Source organism: Oncorhynchus nerka, linkage group LG12 (genome assembly GCF_034236695.1).
Source record: "Oncorhynchus nerka isolate Pitt River linkage group LG12, Oner_Uvic_2.0, whole genome shotgun sequence".
NCBI classification, from domain to species: Eukaryota; Metazoa; Chordata; class Actinopteri; order Salmoniformes; family Salmonidae; genus Oncorhynchus; species Oncorhynchus nerka.
The window spans coordinates 65,605,122-65,617,665 of record NC_088407.1 but is presented as its reverse complement, the minus strand read 5'-3'; the positions used below and the strand labels follow the sequence as shown (position 1 = coordinate 65,617,665).

Genomic DNA, 12,544 nt, shown 5'->3' with positions numbered 1-12,544 from the left:
ACTGCCTTCAGCATTCTCTCTCCTAATGAATGAAGTTCAAATGGAACTTTTGCATTATTTAAATAGAGTAACTTCCTTCTTGGGACTTTTTGCATGTTGGGTCCGAGATTTTTTTATAATATATTTTTTTAAATTATGGGAGCCATAAAATAACCCTGACATAGGATGTGTCAATATATGGAAAAATATTTGAAATTCGAAAGGACAGACTCTTCTTGGTTGGCCAAGATTATTTTTTGTTGTTGGGGACAGCCCTAACCAAGTTGCTCCTTGAATTCACCACCACAGTTTATAAACAAGTGTAGGAGCAATACTTTTGACTATGAAAGTTACAGGCTGTGCCTTTAATTGATTTGTACCCTATGACTAATACTTTAGCAAAAAAATTAATAAATCATCCTTATTCTCCTAATGGTGTAAGAAAACATGTCAGTGGAGTTTTACCCAGTAGCGTGAGGTTGGTTTCCAGTCTCTGTGCAGACTCCAGTAGAAGCTCCTCTCTGTTCTCTATACTGGTCTCTGCAAATGCATGACGCTTCAACCAAATTTCATACTCCTCCTCCTCCAACACCTGTTAGCACAATGCACCAGTAAGTCACCAGTCTGTGAAAAATAATTTATTCTACTGAGGACAATCAACTATTCCAAGTTATCAAGTCTTTTTTCCATAGACACAAATGTGAATTAATGTGGTATTTAAGGTCAAAGCTAAAAAGCTTAACCACTGTAGACGTCTGTACCTTCTTAGCGATGCAGAGGGTGCGAAGGCCTTCCCTGGCGTAGTTGTCTAGGTGTTTCTGGGTTTGTTCTCTGATGTGACCCTGTCTCCCGTCTGACTGCTCAGCACCTTTAGGTGACTCTGCCAGGTCCATGATGACCGAGTCGGCTCCCTTGGTGTAGACCACCACCTGGTTGGTGAGCGGGTGGCGGACCACCACAGACATCCTCTTGCGAGTGGAGTCGAAGGGCAGGATATGGAGCAGGCGCACAGCCAGGCTGCCCATCCCTGGCAGCTCCACCAGAAGGCGCTCGAGTGAGCGTCCCTGCAGGGTGCAGCGGTAGGCCCTGGCCGCGTGGACCAGAGCCGCCTCGTCAGGGCTCTCCGCCTCATAGATCAGTTCATCTGCCCCAGGTTCACTGGGAGGGCCTTCGCCTCCGTTTGAGTTCTCCAGCCCGCTCCAGGCCCCCGGGTTGAGGTATAACATCTTGTCCTCTTCACCTTTCCAAGAGCCATGCTCTCCCTCCTCCTCATACCCTTGGTCTCCATCCTCTCCAGGGACCCCATCCAGCCCTGGTTTGATACTTAGGATGGAGGCCTCAAGGTTAGGCTCCCCGTCTGGCTCTGTACCCAGCTTGGTGGGGGTAGGGGAGGGGCTGGGGGTGAAGGAGGCTGCTTTGCCCCTAGAAAAGAGCCTGCGTGTGAAGCTGCGAGGGCTCTCTGTAGTGTGGGGAGGAGAGAGTGTGGAGAAGCGGGGGAGGCCAAAACGCTGGAACAGCATCTTGATGTCCTCCAGGGATTTAAGGGGGGTACGGGAGACCTCAGGCACCTCGACCTGGGAATGTAATTGACAACATCAGTTGAAATGGAAATGGCACTAACCCTGGTCAAACATATACATTTTTGTTACATTCAGCATGTGCTTTCCCCCTTTGAGGACTACACACGGACATTGTTTGGTATTAAAACATCACAAACACAGGGTTTGTACAGAAAGTGGCAAGTCAAATTCAAGGACTTTTGTCACGGATCCCCCGGTACTGATGCTCATTCTGTTCACCAGTTCCGGAGGTCTACGTCACCGGCTTTCTAGGCTTCACTGAACGGGATTCATTATCATCAACCCCGGACTGTCTTTTCTGATTACACACACCTGGTTCCCATTTCCCCTGATTAGTATGTGCTCTCTGTTCCCTCTGTCTTTGTTGGTTATTGTTCCCATGAACGTTGGTGATGTGATTACCTATACGTTGTTGCAGCTGTTATGCTGCGTGCTTTTATATATATATATATATATATTATATATTGTGTATTACGGGTATTGTCCCGTGTCAGTCAAGGTTTACCCTCACTCTTTTTTTGGGGTACAGCCCAGTGTTTTGGATACATGTTTGTTATGGGTGTATTAAAAACCCCTATTGTGTATTCCTGCGCCTGTCTCCAAAATCCTTTATACCAGCATGACAACTTTCAATTACTTTTTCAAGCACTAATATTTATGCTCAAGAACCATCAATTTGCAATAGTTCAAATAAAATGTTATTAGTCACATGCGCCGAATACAACAGGTATAGATAGACCTTACAGTGAAATGCTTACTTACGACACTCTAACCAACAATGCAGTTAAAAAAAACACAGATAAGAATAAGAAATAAAAGTAACAAGTAATTAAAGTGCTGCAGTAAAATAATAGACTACATACAGGGGGTACCGATACAGAGTCAATGTGCGGGGGCACCGGTTAGTTGAGGTAGTATGTACATGTAGGTAGAGTTATTAAAGTGACTATGCATAGATGATAACAGAGAGCAGCAGTGGTGTAAAATAGGAGGGGGGGGGGCAATGCAAATAGTCTGGGTAGCCATTTGATTAGATGTTCAGGAGTCAGAAGCAGAAGCTGTTTAGAAGCCTCCTGGACCTAGACTTGGCGCTCCGGTACTGCTTGCTGTGCGGTAGCAGAGAGAACAGTCTATGACTAGGGTGGCTGGAGTCTGACAATTTTTAGGGCCTTCCTCTGACACCGCCTGGTATAGAGGTCCTGGATGGCAGGAAGCTTGGCCCCTGTGACGTACTTGGCCGTTCGCACTACCCTCTGTAGTGCCTTGCGGTCGGAGGTCGAGCAGTTGCCATACCAGGCAGTGATGCAACCAGTCAGGATGCTCTCGATGGTGCAGCTGTGGAACTTTGAGGATCTGAGGACCCATGTCATATCCTATTCCTATTATGCAATTGTTTCTAGTCACCACTAGATGGCAGTATATCGCCACAACCTCAACAACAAACTTAGTATATTCATCACTACCTTACAAGTTCTACTCAATAATAAGTGTTTTACTACTTACATGAGTGGTAAGTCAGTACTGATGACGTTGTAATTCGAGTAGTGATGAGCAGAGCTTTGGTACATGCCACACATTTCCTATTGCAGCTTAATGACTATTGTATTTTTATTGGGCTTTCGGGAATCTACTACTTAACAGACACTGGCAGACGAGAAGTAAGTACAGGGAGTGAATATTTAATAATGGACATGAAACAAAACAAGGACAGAGTCTGTACAAAACATTAATGCAGACACGGAGAAGAAACTGAGGAAGTGACAGATATAGGGGAGGCAATAAATTAGGTAGAGTCCAGGTGAATCCCATGAAGTGCTGGTGCGCGTAACGATGGTGACAGGTGTGCGTAATGATGGGCCGCCGAGAGGGAGAGCAGGAATGACATAGTTACAAAAAAGCGTCTTGCTTCTGACAGGCAGCTTTAATGTCTCCGGTCGCGAGAGGAAAGCGCCATGTGAACAGCCATCAGAACGACAAAAGTACAGCTGCCACTTGATGAAGAGTAATATCGCGAGTGCTCCTTGAACGAGGCTAAAAAGTCTGACACATTTTTTGCACATTTCACGTTGTGGATTGGTTGGGTCCATTGATGTAGTGGTAAAAAAAAAAAAGGGTAAGTTATACTGAACAAAAATATAAAAACATATTTTCCATACACACATTGAATCTACATTTGCCCGGCATTTTAACTATCTATGTGATGTTTGGCAGCGCCTAATCAGTCAGTTCTGTACCTGCCTGGCTGAGTGGCAGTGTGGGTGGAATGAGCGAGCTCACCTGGAAACCAGAGTGCGAAACACGTGAGGAAATAAAACTCGGCAGTCTGCCTGGAAATTAATTCGTAAGACCGATACATTTTCAACTATTTTTCATATTAACATATTTTATAATTTTCTCTTCTTTCATAAGAATTCAAGTACCAACTGAGAACATGTCTGATTTGCAGTATTGCAGTACTTGAATTGCTTGAATTTCAGAGTGCCAAATTCAAGTACTTTAATTAAGCACCTCAAGCACCATGTGCAAACATCTACCTCCTTCTTTTATTAAGTTGAGGCTGTGTTACGTACCACATGGCGGGGCTGGTTGGGAGAAGACACAACTACCGTGTTGCAGATGGCCAGAGCCATGAAGAAGTCAACGATGTAGGTGAGCTCCATACTGGCATCCCTCAGAAGGAAGAGTGGAGAGGACAGACAGTTCAGCTTCTGAACCAGGAAAGGGTCTGGGACTATATCCTTCTCCTTGAGGGAAGACAGGAAAATAGGAATTAGACATTTCATATCATGCCGTCAGTTGTGTGTGATTCAACGAATCAACAAGTCTTGATTAGAAGAATCAGGTGTCTTAATGCTTGGCTAGAACAAAAACGTGCATCTCCTGAGGGGTCTTATTGTGAATGGATTAAGAAACACTGGGTGTATGAGTTTCACCATGGGGCTACTGAAGGCACTGTGTTGGGGCAGGGTGGGGCTGGGTGACTCCTCCCCCTCAGAGTGGCCTGTCAGTGTGTGCAGGGACACAGAGCTGCGGTTGCAGCTGAGTGACTTGCAGCTCAGGGACTTGGCGCTGGCACGTGACTTGAGCGTATGGGAGCAACCCATCGCTTCATCCTCCTCGTACACTTCAAGCCTCCTCGCTGCCAGAAAGACCGATAGGGAGGGACGAAAGAAATGGTTAAATACATTGTACAAAATCCTTAGTGTCATGGTATCATGGGAGGCAGGTAGCCTAGCAGTTAGAGCCACTCCCGAGGGTGTTTCATGACAAATACACTGCTCAAAAAATAAAAAGGAACACTAAAATAACACATCCTAGATCTGAATGAATGAAATATTCTTATTAAATACTTCTTTCTTTACATAGTTGAATATGCTGACAACAAAATAACACAAAAATGATCAATGGAAATCAAATTTATCAACCCATGGAGGTCTGGATTTGAAGTCACACTCAAAATTAAAGTGGAAAAACCACACTACAGGCTGATCCAACTTTGATGTAAAGTCCTTAAAACAAGTCAAAATGAGGCTCAGTAGTGTGTGTGGCCTCCACGTGCCTGTATGACCTCCCTACAACGCCTGGGCATGCTCCTGATGAGGTGGCGGATGGTCTCCTGAGGGATCTCCTCCCAGACCTGGACTAAAGCATCCGCCAACTCCTGGACAGTCTGTGGTGCAACGTGGTGTTGGTGGATGGAGCGAGACATGATGACATATATTTGAGATTCTTCAAAGTAGCCACCCTTTGCCTTGATAACAGCTTTGCACACTCTTGGCATTCTCTCAACCAGCTTCATGAGGTAGTCACCTGGAATGCATTTCAATTAACAGGTGTGCCTTGTTAACAGGTAATTTGTGGAATTTCTTTCCTTCTTAATGCGTTTGAGCCAATCAGTTGTGTTGTGACAAGGTACGGGTGGTATACAGAAGACTGCCCTATTTGGTTAAAGACCAAGTCCATGTTATGGCAAGAACAGCTCAAATAAGCAAAGAAAAATAACAGTCCATCATTACTTGAAGGTCAGTCAATACGGAAAATGTCAAGAACTTTTAAAGTTTCTTCAAGTACAGTCGCAAAAACCATCAAGCACTATAATGAAACTGGCTCTTATAAAGGACCGCCACAGGAAAGGAAGAACCAGAGTTACCTCTGCTGCAGAGGATACGTTCGTTAGAGTTACCAGCCTCAGAAATTGCAGCCCAAACAAATGCATCACAGAGTTCATGTAATATACACATCTCAACATCAACTGTTCAGATGAGACTGCGTGAATCAGGCCTTCATGGTCGAATTGCTGCAAAGAAACCACTACTAAGGACACAAGTCAAAAGAGTTCCATTACAGTTTGTAGAAACATGTCAAACGTTGTTTACAATCAATCCTTAGGTTATTTTTATAATAAATCTTCAATAATATTCCAACCGGAAAATAGCGTATTCATTACAGAGGAAAAAGAAGGAACGGCGCGCCCTCGTGACCGCATAGTAAACAACTGATTGGCCTCAGCCTAGTTCACTTGTTGAAACAGCTCTTATTCGACACCCTTCCACAATAGAAGCCTCAAACAACTTTCTAAAGACTGTTGACATCTGCTGGAAGCCTTGGGAAGTGCAATCTGGCCCCATAGACACATCATATTTGATAGGCAATCACTTAAATGAAACTACAAACTTCAGAGATTTTCCACTTCTGGGTTGGATTTGTCTCAGGTTTTCGCCTGCCATACGAGTTCTGTTATACTCACAGACATCATTCAAACAGTTTTAGAAACTTCAGAGTGTTTTCTATCCAATACTACTAATAATACACAAATATTAGCATCTGGGACAGAGTAGCAGGCAGTTTACTCTGGGCACCTTATTCATCCAAGCTACTCAATACTGAATGTCACCAAGAAGTTAACACTTTTTTGGTTACTAAGTGAATCCATATGTGTTATTTCATAGTTGTGATGTCTTCGCTATTATTCTACAATGTAGAAAATAGTCAAAATAAAGACATACCCTTGAATGAGTAGATGTGTCCAAACTTGACTGGTACTGTATATTAAAAAAATCCAATATTTTAGAGGGCCAGAGATGATTACATACGCCTGTGATAATCTGAAGTACCCAAAAGGGCCACTAGATGTCTAAAATCCCTAAAGATACTAAAATTCGGATATTTTACTGGTAAACTTTGAACGTTTCCAGTAATATACCCTCCCTTTGAAACCCTAATCATGAGTACCCCTGATGGAAAATGTTGTGTTGTGTAGAAAAATGTACTTTGACTTCTCACCATTTTCCTCGTGGGGGTACTCCACCCCAGCAATGGTGCAGCGCCTGAATACCATCTTGTTCTCTGTCAGCGTGCCAGTCTTGTCTGAAAACACATACTGAATCTGACCCAGGTCCTCTGTGATGTTCAGGGCCCGACACTGGATCCTGGAGTCCATATACTCATTATAGAAGTCCACGTCGTTCTGGATGAAGAAGATTTGACACAGTTTGACGATCTCGATGGACACATACAGGGAGATGGGGATGAGCACCTGCCGAGGAGAGAATGGAAAATAATTTAGCATCATGAATTTAGCATATTAACACAGTGTTAAGAAATTTAGCGTGCTACCTACCTGTAAAACTATGATCATGGTCCAGAACAGGTAGAAGCCAGACAGGGCAGGAGACGTGGTATCAGGGATCAGAAAGGAAGTGTCCTTCAGGTTCCTGAGCCAGAGACCATGGCCTGGGGGACACAAAGAATGATACGGATGTGGTCAAAAGACTTGTTTACAGCAGCGCTATACAGTTGAAGTCGGAAGTTTACATACACCTCACAATTCCTGTAATTTAATCCTAATAAAAATTCCCTGTTTTCGGTAATTCAGGATCACCACATTTTTTTAAGAATGTGAAATGTCAGAATAATAGTAGAGAATGATTTATTTCAGCTTCTATTTCTTTCATCACATTCCCAGTGGGTCAGAAGTTTACATACACTCAATTAGTATTTGGTAGCATTGCCTTTAAATTGTTTCAATTGGGTCACATGTTTTGAGTAGCCTTCCACAAGCAGTTGGATTCATTTTGGCCCATTCCTCCTGACAGGGCTGGTGTAACTGGGTCAGGTTTGTAGGCCTCCTTGCTCGCACACGCTTTTTCAGTTCTGCCCACAAATGTTCTATGGGATTGAGGTCAGGGCTGTGTGAAGACCACTCCAATACCTTGGCAAAATGGCTTAAGGACAACAAAGTCACAACTTTGGAAGTATGGTTGGGGTCATTATCCATTTGAAAGAACCATTTGCGACAAAGCTTTAACTTCCTGACTGATGTCTTGAGATGTTGCTTCAATATATCCACATCATTTTTCTACCTCATGATGCCATCTATTTTGTGAAGTGCACCAGTACCTCCTGCAGCAAAGCACCCCCACAACATGATGCTGCCACCCCCATGCTTCACGGTTGGGATGGTGTTCGGCTTGCCAGCCTCCCCCTTTTTCCTGCAAACATAACAATAGTCATTATGGCCAAACAGTTATATTTTTGTTTCATCAGACCAGAAGACATTTCTCCAAAAAGTACGATCTTTGTCCCCATGTGCAGTTGCAAACCATAGTCTGGCTTTTTTAATGGCGGTTTTGGAGCAGTGGCTTCTTCCTTGTTGAACGGCCTTTCAGGTTATGTCGATATAGGACTCGTTTACTGTGGATATAGATACTTTTGTACCCGGTTCCTCCAGCATCTTCCCAAGGTCCTTTGCTGTTGTACTGGGATTGATTTGCACTTCTCGCACCAAAGTACGTTCATCTCTAGGAGATAGAACGCGCCTCCTTCCTGAGCGGTATGACGGCTGCTTGGTCCCATGTTTTTCATACTTGCATACTATTGTTTGTACAGATGAATGTGGTACCTTCAGGCATTTGGAATTTGCTTCCAAGGATGAACCAGACTTGTGGAGATCTACAATTTATTTCTGAGGTCTTGGCTGATTTCTTTTGATTTTCCCATGATGTCAAGCAAAGGCACTGAGTGTGAAGGTAGGCCTTGAAATACATCCACAGGTACACCTCCAATTGACTCATTATGTCAATTAGCCTATCAGAAGCTTCTAAAGCCATGACATCATTTTCTGGAATTTTCCTAGCTATTTAAAGGCTCAGTCAACTTAGTGTATGTAAACTTCTGACCCACTGGAATTGTAATACAGTGAATTATAAGTGTCTGTAAACAATTGTTGGAAAAATTACTTGTGGCATGCACAAAGTAGAAGTCCTAACCGACTTGCCAAAACTATAGTTTGTTAACAATAAATTTGTGGAGTGGTTGAAAAACAAGTTTTATTGACTCCAACCTAAGTGTATGTAAACTTCCGACTTCAACTGTAGCTGTGGTAAAACAGCAAAGACCAAGAACTGTGTGGTAGGACAAGATAAGTAGTGTGTTCATATAGATTTGGCCAGCAAAAACATACAGCTGTGGTCAGTTAAATTGAGAGCAATACAGACCTACTGTATAGCTGTGGTCGGACACATGTTTTCATATAGATGTGGTCAGTTATATTGATCAGTACGGACCTATAGCTGCAGTCAGACACATGATGACCAGCAGGACAACGCTCCACAGCACGTCCACGTTCAGCCTGCGCTCCAATTTACTGCGTTTATACCTCGGTCCATTGTTGTTCTTCATGGCTTTGGTCTCGTGACCTGCGTTCAAGATCACACAACACAACCATGGCTATATACATGTAAATGTACATGTATGTGTGCTTTTACAGCAGACCAGTAGTGCAAAGTACTGAAGTAAAAATACTTTAAAGTACTACTTAAGTAGTATATTGGGTTATCTGTACTATTTATATTTGACAAGTTTTACTTCACAACATTCCTAAAGAAAATATGGTACTTTTTACTCCATACATTTTCCCTGACAACCAAAAGTACTCATTACATTTTGAATACTTAGCAGGAAAGGAAAATAGTAAAATTCACACACTTATCAAGAGAACAAATGGTCATCCCTACTGCCTATGACTCTGGCTATCCGTTCATTTAAAAACAAGAAAATGGTGCCATCTGCTTTGCTTAATATTAGGAATTTTAAGTGATTTATACTTTTACTTTTCATAGTTAAGTATATTTTAGCAATTATGTTAACCTTTGATACTTAAAACCAAATATTTTTAGACTTTTACTGAAGTAGTATTTTACTGGCTGAATTTCACGTTTACTTGAGTAACTTTCTATTGAGGCATTTATACTTTTACTCAAGTATGACAGTTGGGTACTTTTTCCACCACTTCAGCAGACCTGGGTCAAAATACCGTATTTGTTTGTGGGTGACGAATAAACATGCAGAGGGGATAGTACCCTTACGGCATAACTCTACATACAATTCTACAACAGAGAAATTCTTTACAATAAAATTGCATAGGTATTGAAATGCAGTGCACAAGACGTCAAAAGCCTTAATTTTTGCTGCTGAAAAATGAAAGAAAACTCAATGAATGTCATATCGGCGGCGGCAGGGTAGCCTAGTGGTTAGATCATTGGACTAGTAACCGGAAGGTTGCAAGTTTAAATCCCCGAGCTGACAAGGTACAAATCTGTCGTTCTGCCCCTGAACAGGCAGTTAAACCCACTGTTCCTAGGCCGTCATTGAAAATAAGAATTTGTTCTTAATTAACTGACTTGCCTAGTTAAATAAAGGTTTAAAAAATATATATATATATATATATATATATATGCGTTCTCTCTCTCTTTCATATATATATATATATATATAGATAGAGAGAGAGAGAGAAAAAGCCATTGATTGTACCAGAGCTGATGTACTGTAACTGTATACCTGTATGGATTTTGTAGTAAAATAATGGGAGCAGAAACCTTATGTGCCTGAGCAGACAGACTGGTTTAGCCTGCCGTGTTGTAGTCAGCCCTACCTGACTATGTCTAGTGGGGACAGGAGCTAGGGGCAGGCTACATTCCTAGCAGCCAACTGATATAGATTATGGGGGCAGGACAATGTGGTAGTTCTCAACAGCCATTTTTCCATAAGGGCAGTATTATATAGGCTTTATGACAGAAGATTCAGGTTCAGTGTTATTGAGTACACGAGAGGCAGATTAATCTCTCACCAGCATAGTCTGTTACCAGAGGTGGCACCAGAGGTCCCAGAGTGGTGTGGTGTAAAAACAATTCTGGGGCCCGTAGTCTTTCCTGATCTGGTAACCTAACCAGATAAAACTCCAGACCTTATACGGTATGACTAGATTAATTGGTTGTAAAAATATTTAATATGGGCTATGATGGGACCAGAGTTTTTCTAATCACGTCACATGATTTTAAAAAAGCTCCTGGAAAAACAAATGGCCTTGGGGAGGATGAAAACCCTGTAAAACTGCAGAAACCTTGTACTTGATCATATGAATTATATTTTAAAAGAAGGACTAGGAATTTTCCTCTACAGACACACAGAAAGCAACATGATTTAGCAATAAAACTCACAGGGCTGAGCATGCTTTATACAGGTTTGCATCATGTAGTCCTGCCCTATGCAACTGTACGCCTAATTTAAAATGAACTCACAGTCTACGTCAGCTATTGTGTTTATTGATGAATTCCAGTTAATCATTTTGGATTAGCTAGGTTGCCTAGTCAGCAAAGGTTTGAATGTAAACCACATTTGATCCCATTCACATTTTCTGACAAAGAAATGGGCTATAAATACACAATATTACCGCTCTGTTTACCCTGGCCAGAGGGACAGGGTGCATAGTAGGTCAGATTATGCAGCCTACAGTTGATCAGATGGAAAAATTGTCTAGTTTCCATGCAATACTGCATGTCAGATTGCTAATGTTTAGGTGTATAGGCTGCTAATTAAAAAAAATAAAAATAAGAGTTTTTGCATGTGTCTGTCTGGAGTAATGTGTTATCACGCTTGCTAAATAAGTACCGGAGGATAGTTGTGAGCGCACTTTGTGCGTTGTCCACATCCCGCGTGACCAGTGATTTCCGTGAATCCGATTGGTGAAGACACACTAAGAGCCTGAAGCAGCACTATGATGTGAAGGACAAAAAATGTGCAAGAGTTGACTAATCATGAGGCAAATCGGTCTAAAGAAACAGCACTTTGCCCATCTTTTAACGCTTTTCAAAGGTGCTAAACTGCCACAGTCCTGCTGGTTGTCCAGGTATAACTTGAAATATGATGAAAACCAGCTGTGGACACCCGGGTTGGATAATGGGATACTCCAAACCCTAGCAAGAGCTAGACCTGCGGAAAGAGGATTGTTTCACCCTCTTACCTGCATAGACCACAATGCCTATGACGGTCTCCGTGTTGCGGATGGTGCAGCTTCGCAGAAGGAGGTTGTTGTTGTGTAAGCCCACACGTGCCTTACTGGGGTACTCCCTGTAGGAAACAAATAAAAAGAAATAATGAAGTTACCTATCCTTTCAAAAGTTTATAAAATGACGTCTGTCTTCATACAGTGTCTGTAGTCAAAACCAGACTCACATGAAACCTCGGAACCGGCTGAGGTCGTTGTTGGGGTTCTCACATTCAATGCGGCTGTGGAAGTTCTCTGGAGTCAACTCAGAATCCTGAAACACATGACATGCACACTAAATATTTCTGTAGTCATTTTCCCACTAGACCCAAGGACAATATTTGACCTAATCCCTATTGATGTTCTTCTTCCTTACACCATACTTTTACAGGATACGTACAGCTTTTTACACAGATACAGTGCAGTTGCGTAATGCAGGTAAATTACAGCTTAGTGTCATGTTTTATCAAGCTTTTTATTGATTATTGTACCACTCCACCTTTAGCTGTACAATAAACGGCAGTGTTTTGTTTAGGCAGGGCGAGCCGCCCTGTCTCTTGCACGCTTGCTTTAAGAGACTTAAGCCTCAAGTACTTCAAACACTGAAGTGCCATCATGATGATTTAATGATAACAGCAAAAAACCAATGAGAGCCACATAC

The 12,544-nt window shown here is 42.3% G+C and overlaps 1 protein-coding gene across 3 annotated transcripts in view; it reads right to left on the bottom strand.

The window, feature by feature from the left end:
* Positions 1-12,544, bottom strand: part of LOC115138617 (phospholipid-transporting ATPase VD-like) — a 44,967-nt gene that overhangs the window by 18,783 nt on the left and 13,640 nt on the right. For all 3 annotated transcript variants that reach the window (XM_029675658.2, XM_029675659.2, XM_029675661.2), the window contains 9 exons: positions 12,072-12,157; positions 11,860-11,966; positions 9,125-9,256; positions 7,180-7,292; positions 6,843-7,095; positions 4,493-4,698; positions 4,130-4,303; positions 741-1,553; positions 445-571 (listed from right to left, as the gene is read on the bottom strand). In XM_029675658.2, coding sequence (XP_029531518.2) covers positions 445-571; positions 741-1,553; positions 4,130-4,303; positions 4,493-4,698; positions 6,843-7,095; positions 7,180-7,292; positions 9,125-9,256; positions 11,860-11,966; positions 12,072-12,157 — 2,011 coding nt within the window. The remainder of the gene's footprint in view (positions 1-444; positions 572-740; positions 1,554-4,129; positions 4,304-4,492; positions 4,699-6,842; positions 7,096-7,179; positions 7,293-9,124; positions 9,257-11,859; positions 11,967-12,071; positions 12,158-12,544) is intronic.